A 26,146-nucleotide genomic window follows, 5' to 3' on the forward strand; every position below is an offset into this window, starting at 1 on the left:
AGCTCGTCTTCCTGTCACAGTCTCTTGCGGCGGGGGCTCTTGTGTGAAGAGATTTATCCCGGCAACCTTTGTCAGAATCCTATGCTACCAAAGCCAAGCTGATCAGCACTTCGCGAGCTTCCCTGGCTGCCAGAAGGCGGCGGCAACTCATCTGTACGAGCCTTGGACTGCGCAGCGCCAGAACACTGCATTGGACTGCTGCGGTCAGAGGCTCAGCGTATAAAAGGCGAGCCTCAAGGCCCGATGAGAAAGAACGAACAGCAACGAACATGACCGCCTGGAGGATGGGTCAAGAAACCGTTATGGCATCGAACCCCGAGCGTGATTCCGGTGCTAACGTATTGTCGGTGTTTTGAGTCCTGAGCAAAAGCTTGCTGTAGATCAGCCGTATATGTGACTACTATACAGCAAATACAGTTATCCATTGTGGCTACCCAGCTACGACAGTTATTAGTAACAAAACTAGTAAAGCCCCCTACAAGAATGGTGTTAACCAAGGAGAAGCGATCATCTCGATACTATTTACCGCATGCTTACAGGAAGTATTCAGAGACTTGCAATGCCAGCAGTTAGGAATGAGGGCTGATGGAAAATACTTTAATGATTTCTGATTCGCTGATCACATTGCCTTGCTCAGTAACGTAGGCGACCAAATCCAAAAACAATTATCTGGACAGCAAAATTAGAAAGGTATCCCTAAATGTGATTATGCAGAAAACTAAGGTTCAGTAGCTATGGAAAGGAAAAGCAGTTTACAATGCGTAAAGAAACACTGGGAGTGGTAGGCGAATATTCCTGCTTAGGACAAGTAGTAACTACAGATTCGGACTACGAAAACAAGATAACTAGGAGAATCAGATTGAGAAGGGGCGTAGTTCGTAAGTATTCGCAAATAATGACTAGCAGCTTGCCAGTGCACGTGAAGAAGAAAGTATTAACAGCTGCATCTTACCAATTCTCAGCTACGGAGCAGAACCGTGGAGGCTAAGGAGGAGGGTTCTACTCAAACTGAGCACAATGTTGAGAACTACAGAGCGCAAAATTATAGGCGTAGCGTTGACAGATAAAATGCGTGCAGATCTGGAAACACACTCAAGTTCATAATATTGCAGCTAAAATCTATAGAAGGTCAAAGGGCATGCGCAGGACAATAATGTGAAGGTAGGGTAATCTATAGTTGCTAAGGTTAACAAATTGTATTCCAAGGGAAAGCCAGTATAGGCGGTGCGACAGAACATATAACATGATATAACATAGGCGGTCAGATGAGGTTCAGAAGTTTGCAGAAATCAAATAAATGCAGCACAAAACCGGGTTTTTCGCCCTGCAGTGAGTATAATTAGGATTATGCTGACGACGAAGGCAACAGCGCTGAAGGTCTCGCTCCACAAAACACTGGCAGCTGCCAGGTGCCATCACGAGTCCACTTACCATGGCTAGCTGGCAGGCACTGCCACGCGGGCTCCGCCTCTCAGATAGAAGACGGACATCGGGATGAAACCCTTCCCGACCCTTCGTAAAACTTCGCTGACCCTAGGCTATACCAGCACAATTGTACACCTTGGCTAGAGAGGCGCTTTATAACTACATCGGGTATTCTTTCACATCTCAAGGCATCTCCCCACTGAACCTAAACTGTACGTGCGAGATGATAACGGCACAAATAAGGGATTAGTGATAAAAAAAATTAGCTAAAGCAAATATACTCTACCAGAATCCGTAAAGAGCTTTCTGCACTGCCGCACCCTGGCCATAAATTCGGAGTTTTAGTGTTTCGCCGAATGTTTCACATAATAGAAAAACAGCGCAACAGACGTGGACGGAGGTGAAGAACAGACAGCGCCCGTCCTGTCTGTTCTTCACCTCCGTCCACGTCTGTTGCGCTGTTTTTCTATCATGTCACCATACCAACTCGCCCAGATGTCTCTTCTATTACAGTATGTTTCACATAAATGCGGTATATGAAGCTCTTCTTTCCACGAACGACTTTCTTCTGTTTCTCCCAGTGTAGACAGTCGGATGCCATCCGCTCAAACAGTGACATCAACCGCGTGATGTCTCTGACCAAAGAGCAAAGGCGCAACAGCAGACCCCCCCCCCCCTCTCCCCTCTGACGCAGCCAATCGGCCAACATGGCAAGGATTGTTTGTAATTCCAGCAAGAAGCCATGCTGCTGTTATATGAGTACTATGCATACCAATCATGTTTTGCGCTCATGAACAACGCCGACGAAACCGGACAGTAGCGACACGAGCTCCTTAACGTTGTTGAGTTTGTACATAGGACATCGACTACACCTCAATCGCAACGCAAGCGACGGCGATACTGGCGTCTTTATCCTCTGCCGTGTTTCATCGACGAAAAAACCGCAGAGCCAATGGATCTCGCCATAACGCGCAACTGTAGCCAGCATCAGAGTGTAACGAACTACCACATTGCAGGACACAAACTGTCATGCTATCGCGAACTCCGCTTCAGAACAGTTGTAAGGCAGTGAGATGTCAATGTCACTTGACGCAGGCTTGGTGTTCTCGCTTTCTTTCGCCGGAGAGCATGAGCCCAAAATCATAATGAAAACTATTACAATGTTGGCTAATTGTACTGGGGACTTGAATGCAAAACGTTTCAGGAACTTAATTTTGAAATTTTCTCAAGAACCTAGCAACTTTGCCCCTCAGAAGAAAAGGTGAGAGTGTTTGTAAAGGATACTGCATCCATGTTTCTAAGTAGATTGTTTCTCCCCACTGTTCCTTTAAGGCACTTTGGAGACAACTATCGGCTAGCATTGTGCTCGCGCGCACGCGGATACTATCGCCGAGTCTGCCGGTTCTCTCCGACATTGGATGCCTATCAAGGAAGAGTTATGTTACACTGAATAATATCCCCCATTATTAATTATTTTATTCACAGTGCACCTGTATTGGTGTGCACACTCCCAGGCATCCTTAGAGTGTGTGTGTGTGTGTGTGTGTGTGTGTGTGTGTGTGTGTGTGTGTGTGTGTGTGTGTGTGTGTGTGTGTGTGTGTGTGTGTGTGTGTGTGTGTGTGTGTGTGTGTGTGTGTGTGTGTGTGTGTGTGTGTGTGTGTGTGTGTGTGTGTGTGTGTGTGTGTGTGTGTGTGTGTGTGTGTGTGTGTGTGTGTGTGTGTGTGTGTGTGTGTGTGTGTGTGTGTGTGTGTGTGTGTGTGTGTGTGTGTGTGTGTGTGCGTGCGTGCGTGCGTGCGTGCGTGCGTGCGTGCGTGCGTGCGTGCGTGCGTGCGTGCGTGCGTGCGTGCGTGCGTGCGTGCGTGCGTGCGGGGGTCTCAAAAAAGTGCCCTCGACTTGCGTGACAAGCTCAGCCGAAAGTCAGCTACTTGTTAAAGAAGAAGGCCGTTTGGAGCCCAGCTTTCGCCAGTTCAAACCAGAGTGAGGGTCAGCCTCAGAATTAACAAGCAAAACAAACTTTATACAGCTATAGGCGATACAGAGGAATTCACACTAAGGCCTGTTACACGTGCTCCGAATTTTGCCCCGCGACACTGCAATTCTCGTCGGTCTAGCCGCAGAGCGAACGTCGCTCCAGCCGCAGAGGAAGTTCCCACCGGTCGAAATTGAATCGCAATGTCGGTTCGATCATTCTGCGACTGACAAATAAGAAGCCGAAAAGCGTCGCGACGTCATGTTATGTCTGGTGAGGTAAAAGGAGCTGGCGAGGCAGAGCCACGACCGGTATCGGAGAGCGCGCGCATCCCATGAGGCCGGCCGTGGCAGAACAGAGCTATATTATATATCGACGCCTACGCGGCCAGTGCTATTTTCACGACCGAGTGGTTTCATTCGGCGCAGCAATGCACTTTTGTATGTGCTGAAATACTGCCCGTGTTCGTAAATACTTATGAATTGTCACTTAGCATCCAAAATACAAGTGAGTATATGAAATAAACATGCTCTGTGTACGCATTTTCTAAAAACACCAAACCACCTTAAGGGTATATCTCGCCGACTTCGCACGCGGGCTTGCTGGATGTAAAATCACTGTGCGAAAATCGCCCTGCGATGTTACCGACTGCACCGAAACTTTTTGCTGTAGTCGCAGCAAGTGTAACAGGCCTAACACTTGAAATACGCAGACGAAAAGTTCACAGTGAGGCAATCTAAAGCATGCAAATAAACAGGCTTTCAGTAAACGCAGAGGCTTTACAACACTAGACAATACACGGGAAAGTCAGAACAAATAAACACCAAATTTTTTACCGGGCACAGTTGCAGAGCGATGTCTGAAAGTCACATTGTGACTGTCCAGTAGACGAGCGCCGCACCCTCGCAGATCAGTGGGCTTGCCGAGCAGCAGTTTACCCCAGGAGCTAAGTAGTAGCACTCATGGAGGAAAAAAAGAACTAAGGTGGGAACGCGCGGCAATACCCTTGAGACCTAGTCATACAAAATAAAAGGAGCGAGTCGGTCCCCGCGTGATTAGAACATCGGATAGTGTGCGGTGTTATCTACTACCTCTGCGCGTGCGCATGTGCGAATCGGAGCCGCGCGGGATCCGCCGCGCGCGCAGCACCAGGGAATCGGCGAGGTCCCATTCTCGCCACTGCAGACAGCCGCGCGCCAGGGCAGACGCCCGCACTGAAACATACCGACATCGAAACATTAGGGACTGACTCGGAGAGCGAAAGAACGCAGGAGGGAACGGCTTCCTCGGCGCTTGCCTTGCAGAGGTTGGCCACGTGACGTCACGCTCTCTCCTTAGATTTGTTTTTTTTTTACCTCCATGGTGCACTCGACGCTGCAACACTCGCTGTAACTAACGTTAGTAGTAACGTTGCCTGTAACAATGGATGACTGAGTGAAGCGACGCGAGCTCAATACATAGGGAACTCCCCCCGTCTGTCTGTTACAACGCGCCAAAGTCCATGCAGGTAACGTTCTCTCCTGCAGAGTCCTCTTCTTCCGCCGAGACGCATATCGTCAATGCTCAGCTTCCGCCGAACCTTCTAGAGGGATCTGGTCGCTTCTCCGGCCGAGTGACCTCACCGTCGCCGCCGGGTAATGAGGAGGGGGTGACGCCGATGCGCGCAAGGCTACGGGTTATCCTAGCGCGGAAACGGAGACGTTTGTACAAGGTGTACTGGTGTTCTACTGAAACGCCTGACGCAGACGACGCGCGGTCGTCCTGCGCGATGCGCTGAATAATAAAAATGTATGCCGATTTGGTAAAAAGGAGCACCATGGCAGAAAACATTATAGTAAATACTCCGTGTACTACGTGCGAGCGGCATCACTGAACAAACTTACCCGAGTAACACCAACCGGCGGAGTCGATAACTTCGGCTGTGGCCTTGGGCTTTTTGTAGTAACCGCGCATCATGGCCGGAGTGTGGAACAAAATCTCCCCGTTCTCTCTCGGTCCCAGTGGCTCCCGCTTGTCCAGACTCACGAACTGCGAAGGGGCACCATGGCAACAGTGAGGCCCCGCGCGAGTACAGGCACGATGTAATGCACAAACATACGACAGTGCGCCGCCTCCTCATTGAAAATATCTGAGGCAAATACAGCCTTCACGAAACACACATAGCTGTGTCGACCTCTGTGACTTCTGTGTATGTGTATATATATATATATATATATATATATATATATATATATATATATATATATATATATATATATATATATATATATATATATATATATATATATATATATATATATATATATATATATATATATATATATATATATATATATATATATATATATATATATATATATATATATATATATATTTTATAGAGAGAAGTGTACGCTTCATTTAAAGAAACATTTTATTTTACACGAGGTTTCGACCGACCAGAAGCTGGCCTATATATATCCAGTGCGTGTTTGTGTTTTCATTTGGTTCGCTTAGACGTACTGATCTGGTTTTAATAGGTTATTTGGCATTCAGCCACGTTCTTTTCAAACGAGAACACCTTCTGCCGAAGGAATTCGGTTTCTTTCTTGGCGCTCTCATTTTCGCTGAGCGCCGCCTCTGCGCTACAGTTTGCCTCATCACACGTCTTATATATGCCATTATTGCGCAACATCTGCAAGTTAGCTTTTGTCTTCTACTCTAGCATTTCGTATCAAGGCCCCGCTCTCTACAAAATGAGGCGCTGGTACTCCGAGCGAAACATCGCGAGGATATATTTTCAATGCCCTCATCGCTCAACGCGGATATAGAATGGAGTTCAAAATAGAATAAAATCCTCCATGTAGATTTGTTTTTTCAACCTCTCTCCACCGGGGTGAGCTTACATATTAGGAGTATTCCCTTCAGCTCCTAACGCCAAGGTCATGTTTTATTATACTGTACTAGGCTCTCACGCTGATTTATCAAGTGCGTCAATATATTGCCTTTGAATTTCGTCGATGCTGTACGTCAATCTCCACAAGCAGTAGTATCACTGAGGCTGTGTCTGGCCATGAAAGCTTCGTCCTGTAGATAGCGTACAAAGCTTTGCCTTGTCCTTTCTGGTTCTTTGTTATATTGTCGAGGAGAATGAACCAGTTATAGGGAACCGTGTTTGAGTGTGGAATATTTATCGTTTGACTGTAGTTACGGTGAAATGAAACGTATGATATTCTTTGGAACCAAAGGGACCGGATTGCTTAGTTATGATAATATACTTTATGTAAAAGTGGCAGCCAACATAAGTTTCTTTGAGTCAATAACAGTAGTTTGTAGATGCAAGTATGCACTCATGTTTGCAACGCTGACTATCTGTTCATAGTTTAAGATGAATCAACGGGGGCGATTTCGTATTCTGTGACCTCACGAGGTGACATGACATAGCAGAATACGCATACACTGTCAAAGCTAGCTTCATCTTTGAGATTTGATGGTGAGATTAGATATTAAAACTCCAAGATCTAAGGGTCTCGGCCTAGACACAGGCAACACAAAAACTTGGTATGACTTCGTAAATCGATGCTTTATTTCTATCTCTGGTACTCATTCGTCTATTTTTGTACATAATGACTGTGTGCAAATGAGTATCTGTGGATATAACACGTACAAATTAAAGCATTGTTACTAAAGCCAGCAGTAAAGTTCATGTACACTAAAGAGGGTGCGCAAAAAGGGATGCTGACGTGAGCGTTTAAACGCCTTGCGCCCCACACTTAAAGCTCGAGCTTGAGTACCAACAGAATTTTACGCGAAGCTGCTTCGGTTGAAAAGCCGTCGCCGTGCTCCAGTTTAGGCTCGGGTTTTGTCGGAAATGGTTGGAAGTATTCGGAACATGGTAGGAGGAATGTAGGCCTGTATCTGAGGGTTTAAATTGGATTGAATGTGGATGAAGCTACATTATTGGTCGATAAGAGAGTTGTGAATGGACAAAACTAGAATAAGTAAAATGAAATGCGAATTAGGGTAGTTTTGATTTAGAAGTGATAACAGTAGACGGAATTTGTTTAAGGCTGATGGCAATGTTTTAGGGAGCGTTATGTTGGAATAATCAGGCTAGGTAGGAATGAGGTCATTAGTTTAATTAGGATGAATTACATTTGTTACATTTGATTAAGGGTGATTACGTAGGTTAGGATAAGATTGCTCTTGATTAAGAGTGATTATTTTGCATTAGGGTGGATTGAGGATATATTAGGTATATTTATGTTTCAATCAGGGTTGTTCCATAAAATTAGGGTGGATTAAGATAGCTGCAAACAGTATCCGCTGGAATATGGTACATTAAGCTGGCTTACAGTGAATTAAGGCAAATTAAGTTGCCCTGGGGCGGGTTAATTCTATCAAAGGTGATTTCATGTATTGTGTGGATTACTGGATTACTTTGCATTAAAGGTGAAAACATCAAATTAGGATGGATTAGCTTGCACTTGTGCTGATTGCGTCTCATTAAGCGTGGTTACGTTGGATTATGAATGAATAAGTTGGATTAGGGAGGATTATATTTGTATAAGGGTGGTCACTTTGGATAAGGTTGTATTATTGTGATTAAGTTGGATTAGTGCGGATTAGGTTGAATTAAGGGCTACTTGCTTCAGCATTATTAGCACGTAGATAGCCCCAACTTTAGAAGCCCAAATAAAGGGACCAGTAATTAAACGAGTGGGAACTAAATGTATGCGAACGTAGAACTAAGTGAAGCCTCAAAGGAAAGCTATTGCAAGCATCGCGTCATGCCCTCAAAGGCGAAGCTTAAGAATTCCTTAATTTGTGAAGTACCTTAAGTCTTCGAGCTGCTTCGCGAGAGCCATGTGTTGCAGTAATGAGTTATGTTTAGCTGCATCATTGCAATTTTAAGATATTAAAGGAACTATGAAATGCCTAAAATGAGGCAATGAGCAAAATGGTCGAGAGATCAGTACTATATAACCAGTTAATTCATCGCAAGAATTTCCCAGCTGGCTTCAACACCGGAGATATCGGCGATTAAAATGGCGTTTCTCCTCTTCCTCGTCAACTCAACACTCCGGGACATGTAAAAAAAACAGCTTGGGAACTCAGCCCCACCAATGAAAAATTCACAGTGGCTTAGCTGTAGTTAAGCCTAGGAGATTGAGAAAGCAATAGCCTTGGCTACACATGTGTCCACTTGTGGTGGTGCCCATTCTAATCTCCCACCCCGATAAGTCTTGTTCTGCTTCGGTGGCTTGAGAAGAAGCACGCATTCGCCGAGCCGCATATTGAGCACGACGTCTGGCTCGACGCTCTTCATGTTGTTCTTCTGTCTCTGTAGCTCGCTGTCGCTCCCTGGCTTCACACTGGCGAGCCGCCTTCTCCCTCTGTTTCTCAGACAGCCTGATGAACTCTTACAAGCACTGAAATGGCATGCTTTATATAGCGCAGCCGCTCCTCCTCTACCTTCTGAAAAGAGAAGTGTCTCCAATGGAAAACGACACCACCTGTTAGACCACAGCGCATCTAGTGGGAAAAGCGCGAAACACCCGGCGTGGCTACGAGCCACGCTACGCTGAAGAGCCGACATGTTAGCCCATCTTCGCCTCGCTTATGACGTCACACCACCTGTTAGACTACAGCGCACCCAGTGGAAGAAGCGCGGAACGCCGGGCGTGGCTACCAAGGAGGTTATATATATAACCTCCTTGGTGGCTACGAACCACGCTATGCTGAAGAGCCGACTAGGTAGCCTATTTTCGCCTCGCTTATGTCGTCACACCACCTGTTAGACTTCAGCGCACCTAGGGGGAGAAGCGCGAAACGCCCGGCGTGGCTACGAGCCACGCTACGCCGAAGAGCCGACTTGGAAGCCCAGCTCTCGCGCTGGTATGACGTCAGTAGTGACGTGGTTTAAAGCGTAACTACCGGACCACGCTACGCTGAAGGCTGGAAACCTGGCGTAGTATTGCTTTCGGAATAAAAGGTCATCAGGTGACGCTCGGTTCGCAGACTTCCGGTTGTCGCGAACGTTTTCCCGAGCGTCACCCACGCATTCATTGGTCTCAGCCTTTCCCTTCCCTTCTGCGCTTGCAGACCTTTCAACCTTGCCTCGTGTCTTCCTCGGCCGCTGGCTTCTGCACTTTATTGACATCTCGGAATTGTGTGCGATAGTAGTCCGAACGACCTGGATCGTTAGCGAGCGCATGTCTGCGATCGTTCGCAAGCGCATAGCAGCAGGCGGGCAGCCTGCTGTCGACACCGGCAGCCGCTGCGGAGAAGCACCTCCCTTCGTATCGATGTCCCATTGAGCAAACATTACCGTGCACTCCTGCTAAGTATGGCTTTCTACAAGTACTCTCTTTTCTCGCACTGCCGGTCAGTCTCCCGTGTCTGTAGCTTTGGTACCGTCTTCTGCGGTTTGACCAACGTCGGGCGGTTTCCTCGCGGAGTTGACGCGATAGCAACGACTCGGCATGGATGCTAGCAGACGCGCGTGCGAGCTGCACGCGTGCAAATATGCCATCGTCGTTTTTAGCCAGGCATCTCTTGTGGTGCATAACGAATGGAATGTACGTTTCGGCGGGAACATGGACTGATCATTTCAAGAGATCGCTACGAAGTTTGGATATCGGAATAAAGTTGTGTTAATTATGTGCAAAAACAAACTCCACGTAACTGGTAACCCTGCTCATACACATACGCTCACCCTTCGCAGACAAGTGCACAGAAAGCCTCGAACGAGCACAAATAATGGTAAACAACATTTAGATTACCAAATTCCACTTCTTTTGAATAAACTGTCACCTGATGTCGATTCGAGCAAGAGAATGAAGAAAAAAAAAACTGTAAAAGCACTGGTTATGGAGAAAGAAATTCAACACCAGTGACTTTTACTTGCAATTCTTGCATGACCTCTGTAAAACCGTGATTTTTTCTTTTTTCCTGGGTTTTGATGTTACCTTTTTTACTTTTTTTATCTGCACACGTCTGTCCAGATGACTGAGCTTTGCGTCTGTGTTCATCGTTTTGGTTGTTGTTTTGTTGTTTGACACCTGTACGGCAATAAGTCTCGTATGTGTTTGTATTATACCCATGACGAAAGTCTGCATGACAAAAAAGTGTTTTTGATTGTATTTTAAGTGTCTCACAGTAATGCTGCCGAAACTGCTAGCCTCGTCCGGCTAGCAGCCTTTAGCCTTCCCTTCATCAACATTATTTTATTGCGAAAGCAATACTACTCACACTTTCGTGACCCAGCCGCAGTTACGTCTTACCCACGTGACGCTGTGACGTTACACCCCACGTGACACACGGGCTGGCAGGCGCTACATACTTGGTTCTCTCGTTTCACATGGAACGGTTATATCAGAATCAGCCTGCTAGGACCCTGGCATTCACGTTACTCCTATAGGACACTAAGGCACGTTCATATGAGTTGGTTAAAGCGGGGCTTTATATGTGGGCTGAGGAAGAGGAAAAAGAGAAGAACGCTCGGTCATCCGCAGCTAATGCTTTCGCTCAATATTTGGTTCAGCAGCGTTGAACCCTCGTAATTTTTTCGAAATCCTTTCGCACATCGTTTAGAAATTGCCAATACGTAAGCCGCACGCGTGTCTTATCTCATGTGTACACATTGTCCGAGCCAGAATCGACGTGCAAAAACGTCAAGAAAGCAGCTCGGCACATGCGTTCGGCAGCGCAGGTTGTTCCCGATTTCCACAGCGACACGCAGTAATCGCGTACAGGAGCACGTGCAGGCTACGCTAGAGAGGCAGCGAAGCGGCCGATTCCAAAGCGCCATCCGTCATGATTTCGGTGCCATTTGCACGGCTACCGAGAAACTCATGCAATTGGGGATACATAACACACTAGAAGAAATGATCGAAGCACACCTCACGGCGCAGTACGAGCGGTTGACCGCAACATCGACCGGAAGACAGATACTGCAAAAGACCGACATACACTACGAGGGCAGACACTCACAGGTAACGTCGGTTCCCCGTCCAATACACAAAATACTGGTAGTCCCTCCACTACCTAAGAACATGCACCCGGAGTTTCACCTGCAGCGTCGGGTAGCAAGAGCCCAATCATTAGAGAAATACTATTCCAGTCTATCAAATACGACATATGTGGACGCAGCAGAATACGGGAATAAGAGAGCCTATGCCCTGGCACTAGTCGATCACAAGTATCGCTTACAAAATTCAGCGACGATAAACGAAGTACGAACGCCAGAGGAGGCAGAAGAGGCGGCTGTAGCTCTGGCGATTGTCACGACGGACTCTAAATACATTTTTAGCGACTCAAAAACAGCCATTAGAAATTTCGCAAAAGGTAGAATCTATCAACCAGCAGCCAAAATTTTGAATTTTTTTGATTACTCTAAAAACGCACGTTCGATTAAAATTTTGTGGGTCCCCGCACACGCGGGTCATCCTGGAAACGAGGCGGCGCACCAGTATGCCCGAGGATTCGTCGTAGGCCGGGAGGTGCGTTACCCCGAACTGAGATCTGTTCGCGAGAGAGACCCTGCGTACAGAGGAATTACGACTTGGTATAAAAACAACAGACTGAAATATCCGGAGCCCCACTATACACTCAACAAATCACAACAAACACTACTTAGAAAACTTCAAACAAATACGTGCTTTAATCCTTATAAGCTAGCACAATGGTATCCAGGCGAATACAGCCCCTCATGTTCACTTTGTGGTGACCAGAGGGCAGATCTCGAACACATCATATTTAAATGTGAAAGCATGCATCCGCCGGAGGGCCTGCAGATTACCAATTCGGAACAGTGGGAGGCCGCATTGCTTAGCTCTGATCCAAGCCGGCAAAACGCAATCACGGCTTGGGCCAAGGAGGTCGTCGAGCGCCATCGAGCGATGACCACCCCTGGGGCGGCTTGAGGAGAAGCGAACTCCCACGAAGAAAGAACTTTCCAAATTCTCCTCAATAAAGTTTCCTCCTCCTCCTCCTCCATGCCAAACACAGAAGGCCTAGTGGCGATCAAGGAGCAGCGCACGGCCGGAGGAGTGCCGTCGGTCGTAGCGCTCGCGGATGACGTCTCTGCGGTAACCTGGCGGCATCCGGTGCTGAACTTAACCGGTGAAAATTTGTGTACTTTCGCGATGCCGCTGATGACGGACGTTTTCTTATGCACATTTTTGGAAGACGGGGCTACATTACGCTGTTGCTGCACCATCTGTCGGTAACCGAAGGTTGACGTTGCCTATTTCACGTGGTGCTCCTGAAACGTGATCTGAAGCAGAAGTGTACAGTCGATATGATGTCGAATCGGACCAGCTGCCACCATCTTCTCAGTTAACGTCGCGAACCGAAGCGCCAACATAAAGGGTTCACGCATGCAGTGCATGTAGCAGTCGAGGAGACGACTTTCGCTGCTACCGAAGAGTGCTCGTGACATAGTGGCCGTCCTGGCTGCAGCTAATGGTAGCCCGTCGCTCTCTGTAGTTGTGACGTATGACAGTTCCAAATCTCACCTCACCGCGAGAACCGACCAACCCGCGAATTTAAAAAAAAACGCTGCTCTTAAACAATAATAAATCACTGGCTCTGCTCCAAGGAGTTGTACATTAGGCGAATGCTCGGAAGCATTCGTTCTGCGCATGCAATACGTTTATCAATGGCCTTTCTAGCAATTTTATTGTCCACTTATATAACCGAAAAGAATAATAAGTGTGTGTGTGTGTGTGTGTGTGTGTGTGTGTGTGTGTGTGTGTGTGTGTGTGTGTGTGTGTGTGTGTGCGTGTGCGTGTGCGTGTGCGTGCGTGTGTGTGTGTGTGTGTGTGTGTGTGTGTGTGTGTGTGTGTGTGTGTGTGTGTGTGTGTGTGTGTGTGTGTGTGTGTGTGTGTGTGTGTGTGTGTGTGTGTGTGTGTGTGTGTGTGTGTGTGTGTGTGTGTGTGTGTGTGTGTGCGTGTGCGTGCGTGCGTGCGTGCGTGCGTGCGTGTGTGTGTGTGTGTGTGTGTGTGTGTGTGTGTTTATTTTATACTTATTCCAACTTCGTTTGCGGATTTGCGTTGCCCTGGCACGGATTTGTAGCTTCCAGCTAAAACTAATATTTGTGCTTTATCAAGTGCAGAAGTTTATTATATAGGCAGATGACCTGATGCCACACGCTCTTCTGAGGGCGTTTGTTCTACTAGCTGTTAGTAAGCAGTATATTAGGAGATAGATTTTTTTCTCAGCTTATTCCTAACTTAGATAAGCGTTTCACTTTCAAAGTCTACAACATTAGGCAATAAAAGTAGCGCCTAAGCGTGTGCTTGTGTTCAAGTGGTTAGCACATACAAATTGAGAGAAATGCATATCAATCAGTGCCCAGACGTGAGAATGTTGGTACTTGTATACTGAACCTTCATCTCCACATTCGGGGTGGGAACTCCAAGATCCTTGTAATCGATCTCGTCCTGTCCAGGGGTAACGAGAAGGCTGCAGCACTCCGTGAGACCGTAGAAGTTGCGGAAGTTAAACAATTTGGGAAACACCTCCAACGTCTCCCGGGCGAGCGCCTCCGAAACCTGGCTGCCACCGACGGACACCTTGCGAACCTTCTCAAGTTTCACATTCATCCGCTTCATCTCGTGCACAAGGCTTCGCAGTCTCGTGGGGAAGCTGAATAGCGCCGACACCTGCGAAAGAATTTTTGAAAAAGGGGGCGCTCAAGCTTCGCCTTAGAAGCAGACACGGCAATGACTTTAACACCAGTCTGGACCCATCTCTCTCTTCCTGGGAGAGTGCTCTGCTTGCCGCCTACCTGATAAACTAGCGAACGGGCGAGGAGGCGGCCAGAAGGATCCCAGACATTTACGAGCCCTTCCAGGATACAAGAGTATTTTTTTAATAAAATGTATTTCTCTTCCTCTCCTGTCGCCTCTAGCCGTCGGCCGCAATCTCTTTGGAAAAAGTACCAGCAAGGGCTTCACCGATTACGTCCTGCTGGACGTTAGGGCCTGGGCTGAATGGCAAAACCTCCCAGGATTCTAGGCTGCGTGAGCTGTCGTGCTGAGTCGGACATGTCCAGATCATCTAAGACCAAGGTTGCTGCCTCATCAAAATATTTACACTTTGACCTGAAGACATCAGGATTACCCTGCAAGCAACATCCCGACATAGGGGGGGGGGGGGGGGGTAAAACCCCCGTCTGTAATGTTCTACAAATTACCGCCTCTTATTTAGCATTCTGTTTGGGGGTGGGTAGATCTTATAGATTTAGTAATTTAATCTGAATGATTTAGTAATTTAAATTCAGTCGGAATTATCTTTTTTCAGTGGCTCGAAATACGAGCTAACAATTCATTGATTGTGTGTTTATTTTCAATACGTACGTTTATTTCTAATTGTAATGTATGTATTAATTTGCAGCTGTAGAAATATGACATCCTGATGAATTTTTTTTTTTTTTTTTGCTTTGTTGTTGTGCCATTTCTTGAATACTCACATTGAATTACCTGCACTAAGCATAGGAGTACTGTGATTTTGTAACTGTTTTTTGTAACCACCCTGTAACGGCCTCTGGCCAACAGTATGAATAAATACAATAAAAATTTATTTATTTTTCGAACGTAGATTGCTATACTGGAAGGGAGAGATGCTGTATCTATTTAACTTTCTCCGTGGACATCTGACCCACACCGCGAGAAAAGGAAGAAATTGCTCAACCTTGGGTACATGTGGGCCGTCCATCTTAATTTTTATGTTCGATGGCGTCTTGAACCTGAGGTGCTTCGATTTATATATAAATAGTTCGGATTTTTGTGGAGAGCATGGACTCGGAAAGGTTTTAACCTGACCAAGTGGAGCATAGAAGCTGCCAAAGAAGTTACGATAGCGTTGGCTTGCCAAGGAATGGAAGCACGACTATTAATAGTGGACAGCAAAACTATCATCCAAACTTTTTGCAAGTAGAGAATCTGTCCTGCTGCGGCCAAATTGCTAGGCCAGAGAAAGTTGAACCGTATGATTCAGATAATCTCGACGCCGGCGCGCGCAGCCATCACCGAGAACAAGCTGCCCCCACCAGACGCTAAACTAAATAACAGAGAGGCAATTGCGTGGATGATTACAAGCCTGCAAATGCAAACACTGATGAGAGAGAGACCTGCGATCACATAATTTTGGGGGTGTTGGCACTCCCCCTGTGGAGCGCTCACAATAGATACCTGGGAGATATTGCTGCGTAGCTCGGACCCTCAGAACCAGTTCCTAGCCATCCGACTGACGGAAATGCCACCGGGACAGAAGACCTCCCAGCCAGTACTGGAGCGGTACCCCCTCCTGCCCCGTAGGTCAGCAAGCTGCGAGGGGTCAGGCCGGACCAGCGATTTTTTGTCGCAAATAAATGTCTTTCCATTCCATTTCAGTTCTTTTATAATATTTTTTATTGTTATATCCCGGCCTCGGCGGCCGCTTTTCCGTCGAGGGGAAAAGCAGGGCGCCCGTGTGCTGTGAGATGTCAGTGCACATTAAAGAACCCCAGATGGTCGAAATTTCCGGAGTCCTCTACACTCTCATGGCCCGAGTCGCTTTGGGACCTTAAACCCCACAAAACAAAACAAGACAAAACAAACAAACAATTGGTTCACAGGAAAGGAAAGGCGCAGTACCTATCAATTGTTCTGCGGACACACTCTATCTGATTGATTGATTTATAGGAAGGGCAAGGCGCGGTAACTGTCTCACTTGTGTTCTGTGGACACCTATACCGCGCCGTAAGAGAAGGAAGGAATGTGGGAGTGAAAGTGGCAATAGGAGCCGTAGTGAAGGGCTACGGAGCAATTTTGACCAGCTGGGGATCTTTAATGTGCACTGACATCGCACACCACATAGACGCCTCTTCGTTTCGCCTCCATCGAAACGCAGCCCCAGAGGTCGGGTTCGAACCCGGGTACTCCGGCACAGTAGTCGGGCGTCTTACCACTGCACCACCCCGGCGGGGCCCACTATGGCACAAATAAAGCCGTCTCTCATTGCTAAACATGAATGACCCCAACGAGCTCAGCCGGGGAAACTTATACCTCCCGCTACGTGTATCCTGACCTAGCTCAGCTAAGCCATTCCCAATTTTCCATTCCTGTAAAACATCTTTTTAATTAAAGAGATCCAACTGCCAGTGGTTGAGTTTCGATGCAGGCGTAACGAACATTCATCCTGTGACTGTGCAATGTCAGTGCATGAAGATCCTCAGGTGGCCGAAATTATATCAAAGCCCTCTACTACAACACCTGTTACTCTCCGCTTTCAGTCCCACCTTCCTCCCTTCCGTTAAGGAGTGTTCACTGTCCACAAAAAAGTATGACCGATACTGCGCATTATTAATCCTTTCCACAAAACCTAACTGAAATGCAGAGGGATCTCTGTGTTTTTATTGTTGTTGCGACAGAAGGAAGAAGCAAAGGAACATTCACGGGCCTGCTACTGACTGTAGCTGAGACACCTCAGCTGCCTCGTGCGGAGAGATGAGAGAATAGAAAAAAAACGTAAAATGGGGAGAGAAAGACGCGCGTCGCCACAGCCGTCATCCAAGCGGGTTCAATGACGACCTAAAACAGATAAAAATGCGGTGGCAGGCTAGCCTCCGCCGCAAACGGCAGTGACCAACAAGTCCCAGCCCCGTAGCGCCAAGAGCAGCTACACCCTCAGCCCTATGTTGCGCAAGGGCGATGTCGTTTTGTTGTTGCGACTGTAGGAAGATGGAAAAGAAAATGTACGGATCTGCTACTGGTTCTGTACCAACGCCACCTCCGCTCTCTTGTCCTGAGAGAAGAGAAAATGGAGAAGAAATAGGAGAGAGAAAAAGGCGCGCGTCGCAACAGCCGTCGTCCGCCAACGAAGTGGTGGCGGGCGCAATGACGGCCTACAATAAGTACAACCACCGGTGGCAGGCTAGCCCCCGCCGCAAATGGCGGGAACCTATCATTCCTAGCCCCGTAGGGTCAGGAGAAGCAATCCCCCCCCCCCCCCCCTCCTCAACTGCCCGTGTTGCGACGTCAGCGCACGTTATACAAGCCATCCGCCTGGCGGAGGAAGCCGCGAAAAGCCAAGACCTCTTTGCCTGCTTCTGATCGCGGAGGTCTCCGCTTCCATCCCTTGGCCTGCGTGCCGGTGGCGGGGATTGGGGGCCTCCTTATCTGCTGGAAAAATAAATTTGTTATCACATCACATCAAGGTCCCCACGTGGCCGAAATTACTTTGTGGCCCTCCACAACGGAACCACTCCCTTCGCTTTCACTCCCACCTTCCTCTCTTTACTCACGATGCGGTTCAGGTGCTCGCTATGTCGCCCCGCCGGGGTGGTGCAGTGGTAAGACGCCCGACTACTGTGCCGGAGTTCCCGGGTTCGAACCCGACCTCGGCGGCTGCGTTTCGATGGAGGCGAAACGAACAGGCGTCGTGTGCTGTGCGATGTCAGCGCACGTTAAAGATCCCCAGGTGGTCGAAAATACTCCGTAGCCCTCCACTACGGCTCCTCTTTCCACTTTCACTCCCACCTTCCTCCCTTCCCTTACGGCGTGCTTGCGGTGTCCACAGAAAACAAGTGAGACAGTTACTGCACCTTTCCCTTCCTACAAATAAATCAGTTTGTTTTTTTCGCTTGTCTGAGAGATACTGCGCCTTTCCGTTCTTTTAAACTGTTGCGTTCTACCGGCCAAAGGCCGGCAGCTACGCGATGAAAACCAGGCAGATTCGCAGAGCGGAAAAACGATGCTTTATTTCCGCCTCGGAAATATATAGAGAAGGAAAGAAAGGAGAGGAAGTAGGAAAGAGGGACTATCTACGCATGCGCTGGTTATCTGCAGCATTGTTGTCAGCAGCATAAACCAAATTATATTTCAGAACAATAATTTTTTAATTGGTTCACAGGAAAAGAATGACGCAGCATCTGAAAACACTTCCTCTTCCATACGCTAAGGTTAGCACGGAAAATTGTGACAGATGCTGCGCCTTTTCTTTCCTATAAAGCAATTTGAAACGCCGCTGATGCCTGCTGTACTATGTGTGCTCCTGTATGATGTGTGGTACTGACGTCTGGATCGGACGTCCGGCGGGGTCCGCTTCATATATCCGCGAATCGCCTGGTAACGTCATGAGCGGATGTGACGTCATCATGAAGTTAGTTCCAGTTATTAGATATGGCGGGATCATGACGTCACCAGTTGACGCCAAAGACACTAAGTCATTATCATCACTGCCACTATCCCTAACTGTCATTGTCGGTTACTATCAACCACTAACTAGTGGTGGCAGTCTCCATTTTAACCGCGCTAGCATGACTCTAGGCAAGAACTGAGATCCGTTTCTAACGTGGCCAGCGAGGTTGTCGAGATGATTGACAGCTATAGTGAGACAGGACGTCGGACGTGAATATTAGGCAGTAAAGGCTTTCGCCTTAATATAAAAACGTGACCTTCAGCTCATTAGATGCAGGCGTCCACTATTCCGTGCTGTCAACCCAAGATTAAAGGGCGACTTTTTCCCAAAAATATAAACTTAAAATTGTGAATAACACCGCGTATTCAAAAAGACAGTGTTACAGGGGCTATCGGTGCAATACTCACAGCTTTTGCTCTGTTGTTTGGCTGGTGGTTTGGTTTGTGTTTTTAACGTCCAAAAGTGACTCTGACTGAAATACGCCATAGTAGAGGGCCTTGGAAATTTCGGCCGCCTGGGGTTCTTTACCGCGCGCTGACATCGCACAGCACACTTCTAAAAGCGGCCGGGATTCAATCCCGCAACCTTGAGCACCGTAGTCGAGCGGGCCACAATGTTCACGCAATGCTTAAACCCCCACAATTTGTTTCTACTGGGTTCCGAACACTTCCAATAAAACTGAAGTCGAAACTGGGGCACAGTGACGGCCTTTCCATCGAACGAGCTGTGTACGCTCTCGCGTTAAATATAAATTGCATAGGCGAAGGGTGTATTGTAAGGGCGCGCATTCCATTGGAGACAGACGCACTTTCTTTTGGTTTGGTTTGGTTTGGCTTGGTTTGTAGGGTTGGTATGTAATGCCCTATTGGGCCTTTAGGGTATTTCAAATAAATAAATAAAATAATGTCCCAAAGCGACTCAGGCTATGGGGCGGAGTAGTGGAGGATTGCGGAAATTTCGACCAGCTGGTGTTCTTCGACGTGCACTGACATTGGCCATGATTAGGTCGACATTTTACTCAGAAACTTCTTGAGCCCTTGTTTCAAATTGATCAGGTAAGCTCGAAGATAGCTAACTTGCCCATCAACTCATCTCATGACCGCTGACAGATGAATGATTATATTACTACCTATACAATCAATAACAACCTAACTAAACGGACTAACGAGAACAGCAATGTGAACTAGTTGGACAGGATTCATCTTAACGCAGCGCGAAATGCGAGACGAAGTGGAAGAAACATTCGTGCCGTCCCTTATTAATTCCGCCTTGTCTCGCGTATCACGCTCGTTTAAGATCAACTCACTACAAGACATGATTCTCCCCATTCCCTTCCTGTCCTGTCGCAGATGTGGCATTCTTATTCCATGAAATATTGTTCTCCCTAACCCCACCAAGAATCTGTCGCCACCGTGGCATTTCTTTCTCTTATTTGTTCCGTTGCTCTTCCTAATATATATGTAAAGTTTCTGTCATAAGTTTAGAGTCCTGGAGTTCTGCTTCTATAGAAAGCGGAGTAATGGCAATCCTTTAGTATTATTGGAAGTACTTCTCATTAGAGAGGGTTGGGGGAAACATCTTTTTGCCTTGAGAAGATTTGCAGAATAGGAATGCATTACGAGTCACACGGTGTGGATCAGAGGCGTATTCGCTGGGCTCTGAACTTTTGATAAATACTGCACATCTGTTTAAAGCTTCGAGCACAGTTTCTCCCTTGGGCATTGATCACAACTGGCATCTCGCGCCAACGAAGCGCCTACACAGGCTGCGCGGAACCCATCTTTTTTTTCTGCGAGATACATGGGTCAACAGCTTTTGTACAACGCCCTATTATAAGGTTTCCAACTGCCGAATTTTCAACTGCATTCAAGGCCGGACATTTCAAGAAGAAATAGGAAAATCGGGAACTCTTGGCCTCAACTGATAATATATATCACCTGTACATTGTCGCGCTCGATTTGGCTTTTGATATCATTTTATGCAATTTGATATTTATTCCAGCGATACTGAAAACTGTTTTCCATCACTGGAGGTTGTACATCGGCAGAAAATAGATATTTGTTTTTCTTTCGGTGCACAGTAATAAGGCAATTCGAAAGTTTTGTCCACTCTCACCTGGTATTTGGTACAAACATCGATGAACTGGTTGAAGGTGAGTGCGGGTGACACGATGACACACGTGGAACCTATGCAGGCGCCCAACATTGTGAACAGGAATCCAGACATATGAGTGATTGGGTTCCACGCTAGAAACACGTCCGTCTCGTCCGAGGCGGTTACGCTCCTGCGTCAAGCAACAGTTTGCGAACTGACTCGCTTCTCATCAATTTATCTATTTCTCCCCTCACCTAATCAATCAATTCATCAGCCACTCAATGCGTCATTTTTTTTTTCATAGTACACTAAACAATGTTCTCCTTTAGACCTGCATGAATAAAATTACTAGGGTGGGTTGCACATTTCTCTGAGTAAAAATATTTTATACAAGGATGAATACGTTACGCGTTTTGAAACAATTTAGAGACCGGTAGGTTACAAATATGTCAGAATAATTCGTTCGCAATAGCTGTTCTTGCTTTTAATTGCATCTCGTACACTATTAAATTGAATCCTTAGCAAGTGGCCAGTGCATTTCGGCAGCTGCATGGAGGCTCATCCAGAAGACGGTGGTTCTAGTTTTTGACTTCATTAAATCTTCTGAAATATACCCGAACTCACTCTTATTCCATCATAACCCACCTAATCCAAATAATTTCCCCTCTATCCACCGTGTCAAAGCTTAATTCATTATAATCCACTTCTAATTTCAACAATTTAAAACTACCACAATCCAACTTATTCGCATATTCTGCCCGAATTTACTTTTAACTGCGATATTTCAGCTCTCTCCGCCTTACTTCACCTTAATTCACCCTATTCGAACCTAATCCTAAAATGTCCACTACACTGTCTACTATAATACTCTAATTCCCCTAAACAAAACACAATTCACTGCTATTACAACTTGGCCTATTCACAGGCGAGCATGAATCCAATGTTGTACACCGATAAATTTATGAATTTCTCGTTCCCTTCTGAATGTGGCGCCAGTAACTGATTGGTCTTCGGGCTGGTGGTGTTAGCCCTGCTTGACCAAACTGCTCTTTTGGTACAATGCTTTGCATTTGACAACTAGCCACCACGTTTTGCTGGAGATAAATCATTCACATTTTCTCCTCAAAACCTTTACGTGAAGAGAGTCCTTGGAAAAGTGTTGCTATCAGTAATTCACATTCTAGGATAGACATACCGCAACAAGAATCCCTGAAACCAGCGAAAAACTGATGCATTCCAAATTTGCTTCAAAACTTTATTTCTAGTGCATGCTATTTTCTTTAGGTCTGTGAACAGTATAGCCAATATTGCACATGTATTATAAAGTATTTGTTCAGAATTTTGAGTACATACATCGCACGATTAATACTTTCGTTCTTAGGACTGTCTCTCCTGCCTTCTGTCGGCTTAAATAAAAATTTCAAAAGCACCCCTATCTTTTTTTACTACAAACTTCTGACTGCATGCACTTGCACATGCCGTCGCGCAAAGCCTTCTTACACTTCATCTTGGTTTGCGGCCAATCCTGCACTCATACCACCGGTCTTAGGCGGGATTGCAACGCTGCTGGAAACGTCGTCCTCTTAGTTTCAACTTGACCGCTGTCCTCAAAGCGCGGTCCTCAGCCACCATCAAAGCAATGGGACGTAAATACAGTGAGACATGGAGGTGGTGCTTCGTGTGGCCTGCCACTTGGCTGCGCAGTGGCCCGCCACTTAGTTTTTTGCGCAGCCGGACCTGACACCATGGCGTTTTAAGACAACGACCGTGTTCAAACGAAGAGCGGACGACCATGTACCCCTTTACATTGTGCCGATCTTTTGGATTAAATTTTCGAGCAGTTCACATTTCAGGTAACATTTACTCTGTCTTCGGAGTCCGTCTCGAAAAGCTACGATTCGTGATGTCTCTTCTCGGTAGGTTCTCTGTTTACATTCTGTGATGCTCGTTTCGTGATGTTGCGTCCAAATCCTGCGTTCGTCCACGACAGCATCAGCACTTAGCGTGGAAGCTCGGCTACCTCGAAGAAGGAATCGTTGTCGGAAATATTCCTGCACTTGTTCACTTCGTCTCGGAATGCAACGAGGCTCGCGCGGCAGTTAAACCTAATGGGAGTGGGTTTTCTTTGCGGTTCAATCGCAACGATTCTTTTGCCGTAAGTTTCGTAAGCGGTACTGACGAGTCTTTAACTACACACTCCGGTGCGGTAATCTCCATCGTTATAGCCACTGAGATGCTTCGTCCTCAAACGCGCCCGAGGACAAAGTTGGTCGCTATCTTCGGAGCTATACGCCTGACGTCCTGCTGCAAGCCCATCCTGAGCAACTGGATCCATCTGGGTCGCCTGAATAAACACACTCCTACAGTTTTAATTTACATCTCGAACTTCAGTACCCTGTCTTGCAACTCAGGGTCCTTCAGCAAGTATGTTCTTATTTTCTGTGCTTTACACATTTCCATTCGCCGGACCGCAAGCCCTGCAGCAGCATACACGACAATTGCATTACAAAACACCGCGCAAATCAGTTCAAAGCTTATTTCGCCTGCTCAAATATTCGCCACTTTGACATCGTAGTGATGTCAGAAGCTCACGCCGACGTTCTCTTCCGGAAATCAATATTGCAGAACTTGGTCTATTTGAACATTATATGTAGGCCCACCAAACAAATTAGAAGGGTTCAACGCTGCTGGACCGAATGTGGAGCGAAGCATTAGCTGCGGGTAACCGAGCATTATTCTTCCTCTTCTCTTCTTTCTTCGTCCTCTTCGTCTTCTTCGCGGCTGTTGAAGGTCATTCGTGGCTGCGGCCACGGCACACACGACGAGTTGAAACCTGGTGTAATGTTGCTTTCGCAACAAAACCACTAAACAAAAACCGAGACCCTAAAAACAGCTTAAGATCCCGCCTAGCGCAATACAACACTTTTCATCACTAAACGGTGCAAAAATCCCTAAATTTAGCAGGAAAACCGCAATCTTGTTTACACTAGCACTGGCTGTCCAAGTATTTCTATAAATTAAACTCGCTCTGTTAGACACCATATAGGCACGCCTGATAGTTCTTTAGGCATGCCTGATAATTCGTCCACGCTTGGTCGGCTCACCGATATCAAATGCTTTTCTGTTGGAGGGACCTTAGCCATGCCTCATTAGAATATACAAAGAATGAAGCACGCGTTTTTATGAAAGCAAACAACGCGAAATTGGCTATAACTTAGAACAAAAGGAGTCCTGGAAAGCAGACTTCACCTGCAGTGGCAGCATCTGTACATTTACGTCGACAACAGCAGAAACCCTCTCCTGGTGAATACAAATAAAGTAAATTTCTCTTATAACAATACTGCAAAGCGAAGGAAGTACCATTGTTATGACCGACAATCCTTAGGCCAGTTATGCAAAAAAAAAAAAAAAGGGAATGACAAACTTCAGCGCATTCGGTGATAAGGGGCCTACAATGTTTTTTGCATTGCAGAAAACATCTGACTGCTTCATGGCAGTTCACATTTTTTTGCAGGACGCCTAACTACCGCAGAAACAGGAGTAGGCAATCGTTTGCATAAATAGAGCTGCTAAGTAATTCTACCATTTGTAAGGCTTCTTTTTCGTAGGCTCCTGTCCGTCGTCGCAGTTAGCAAACGTGAGAGCTGAGATGATTGCTTCCTCGCTGAAATCTTCGTTTTTCATGACTCCACCATCCACAAACAAAACTCCTACGCCTCCACAAGCTGCTTTTATCATTAAATTACATCGAAGTGTCATTTCTCCTCCCTTGCACAGCCATCGTGTCCTCGCCGAGCAAAACGTTTGCGCCTGTGACCACGTGGAGTTTTCAGTTTCACTGAATAGGGGTGATCCATCGATCGGCTCCACCAGCTCCTCATACAGATGTTTTTTTTTTTTTTTTGTTGTTGTGATTGCGCTTTCACTGGCTTCGTTGCATTGTTTGCCTGTTCGTTTCTGATACGATTGACACTCAAATATTACATTTAATTTTTATAGTTGATAATGCGCTATAAGCACTGGTATAAGCGGTTAATAGACATGAGTAAGCTGATGCCGTGCAAGTTCATATTCAGATTAGATATCATGCTCTCAGCTTGATAATTGGGTTTGACTTCATGCCGAGAGGTTCCGAGATTCGAGAATTAACCGCAACCTAGTATTAGGAAAAGGTCCCACAATTATAATTTCGCGGCTTTTTCGATTCCAGGAATGGTACCAGCACTGCCTTCATCCAATAATGAGGCATTTTCTAGATGCCCTTTTTAGCAAAATGGGTCTCTACCGCAGGTTTTGAGAGATAGACTATCATATTCATGTAGGCTGGTGGAGTTTGTTTACTGACGGAAAGTACTCTCCGATTTACTAAAAGGGTAGGTAAAATATTGTAAGTCTCGTCGGCACTGGCATTTATGGCAATATCTCACTGTTTTTAGTAGAGTTTTTGTACCTCAAAAACAGTATAGAGGGTAAGGAACTGAAACCTTGAAAAAATGATTCCCTATGGTGTCTGCCTCTTGTTGATTTCTGTATCATGCAGAGTGTCGCAAACAAAATCGTGTAAAGGGAGAAGCTGCTATTTGTTTTGTAGGCTTACGCCACCTGTTTCTCAATGTGATGGAGCTATATAAGAATAATAGAAAATTTTGAATAATTTTGCATTAAGACGAAATACCGTGCTTTGGCCTTCTTAGCTCGATCACAAAGAACAAGCGCACACAACCCCAAGACGTAATAGTGGTAATGAGTTATCAAGTGGACGAGGGAGCTGTATGTCGTAATGAGAGCTCATAAATACCGTATATCTCGTCGTGCGATGGACACTGACTGACTAAAAAACTTTATTGACAGATAAATAAGGTTAAAGTGTGGGTGGGGTCCAAATTTAGGGACTCCAGCGGCTGCAGCTGCTATCAAGGCGCGTGTCGCGGAGGCCATTTGGGCCACGAGCCCGCTGCTGGATAGGGCAGCTTCCCACCCCTCAATAGTTGGTACTGCGTTTCGGTCGTCCGGTGGACTGCTGCGGCAGATATGTACCATGTGATGCAGGCCTGGCTTCTCGCCGCAAAATGTGCATTTGCGGTTGAGAACTAAGAGTTTATTAGGTTTAAACAAACTGGTGAATTTATGTAACTGTCTGTATGCGTCGCCATCTCTCCTCCTCCGCTTTGAAGACTCCCTTGGCTGGGGCAGATATTTTCTGCGAGAGTCTGCATGCTTGTAAAATCTCCGCGTACATCGCCAAGGGGCCGATGAGGGGTGAGGTTGGAATGGAGTGGTCGAGTCCCAGGGGAGGGGAGCTCGGGCAGTGGCAAGGGCGCACTCGTTCTCTTCCACTCCACGGATGTAACGGTGTTCAAACGAGGCACTTCTCGCCGTGGATACAAGCACAAAGCTATCGTTCTGCTCTGTCACGATTCCACCCTGGCGCCGTAAAAATACTCCATGTGTCCGAGCCTTAACGGGGTTCTTGAATGTGCATTCGCACAA

General features: G+C 46.6%; 1 protein-coding gene across 1 annotated transcript in view; it reads right to left on the minus strand.

Moving 5' to 3' along the window:
* LOC146208826 (uncharacterized) overlaps window positions 1-26,146 on the minus strand; it is a 96,094-nt gene that overhangs the window by 17,125 nt on the left and 52,823 nt on the right. Inside the window, exons 6-8 of the mRNA XM_084579404.1 lie at window positions 20,678-20,846; window positions 13,768-14,043; window positions 5,278-5,422 (exon numbers count right to left, since the gene is read on the minus strand). Coding sequence (XP_084435530.1) covers window positions 5,278-5,422; window positions 13,768-14,043; window positions 20,678-20,846 — 590 coding nt within the window. The remainder of the gene's footprint in view (window positions 1-5,277; window positions 5,423-13,767; window positions 14,044-20,677; window positions 20,847-26,146) is intronic.

Source organism: Amblyomma maculatum, chromosome 1, assembly GCF_055883805.1.
Source record: "Amblyomma maculatum isolate TAMU_Amacu chromosome 1, ASM5588380v1, whole genome shotgun sequence".
NCBI lineage: Eukaryota > Metazoa > Arthropoda > Arachnida > Ixodida > Ixodidae > Amblyomma > Amblyomma maculatum.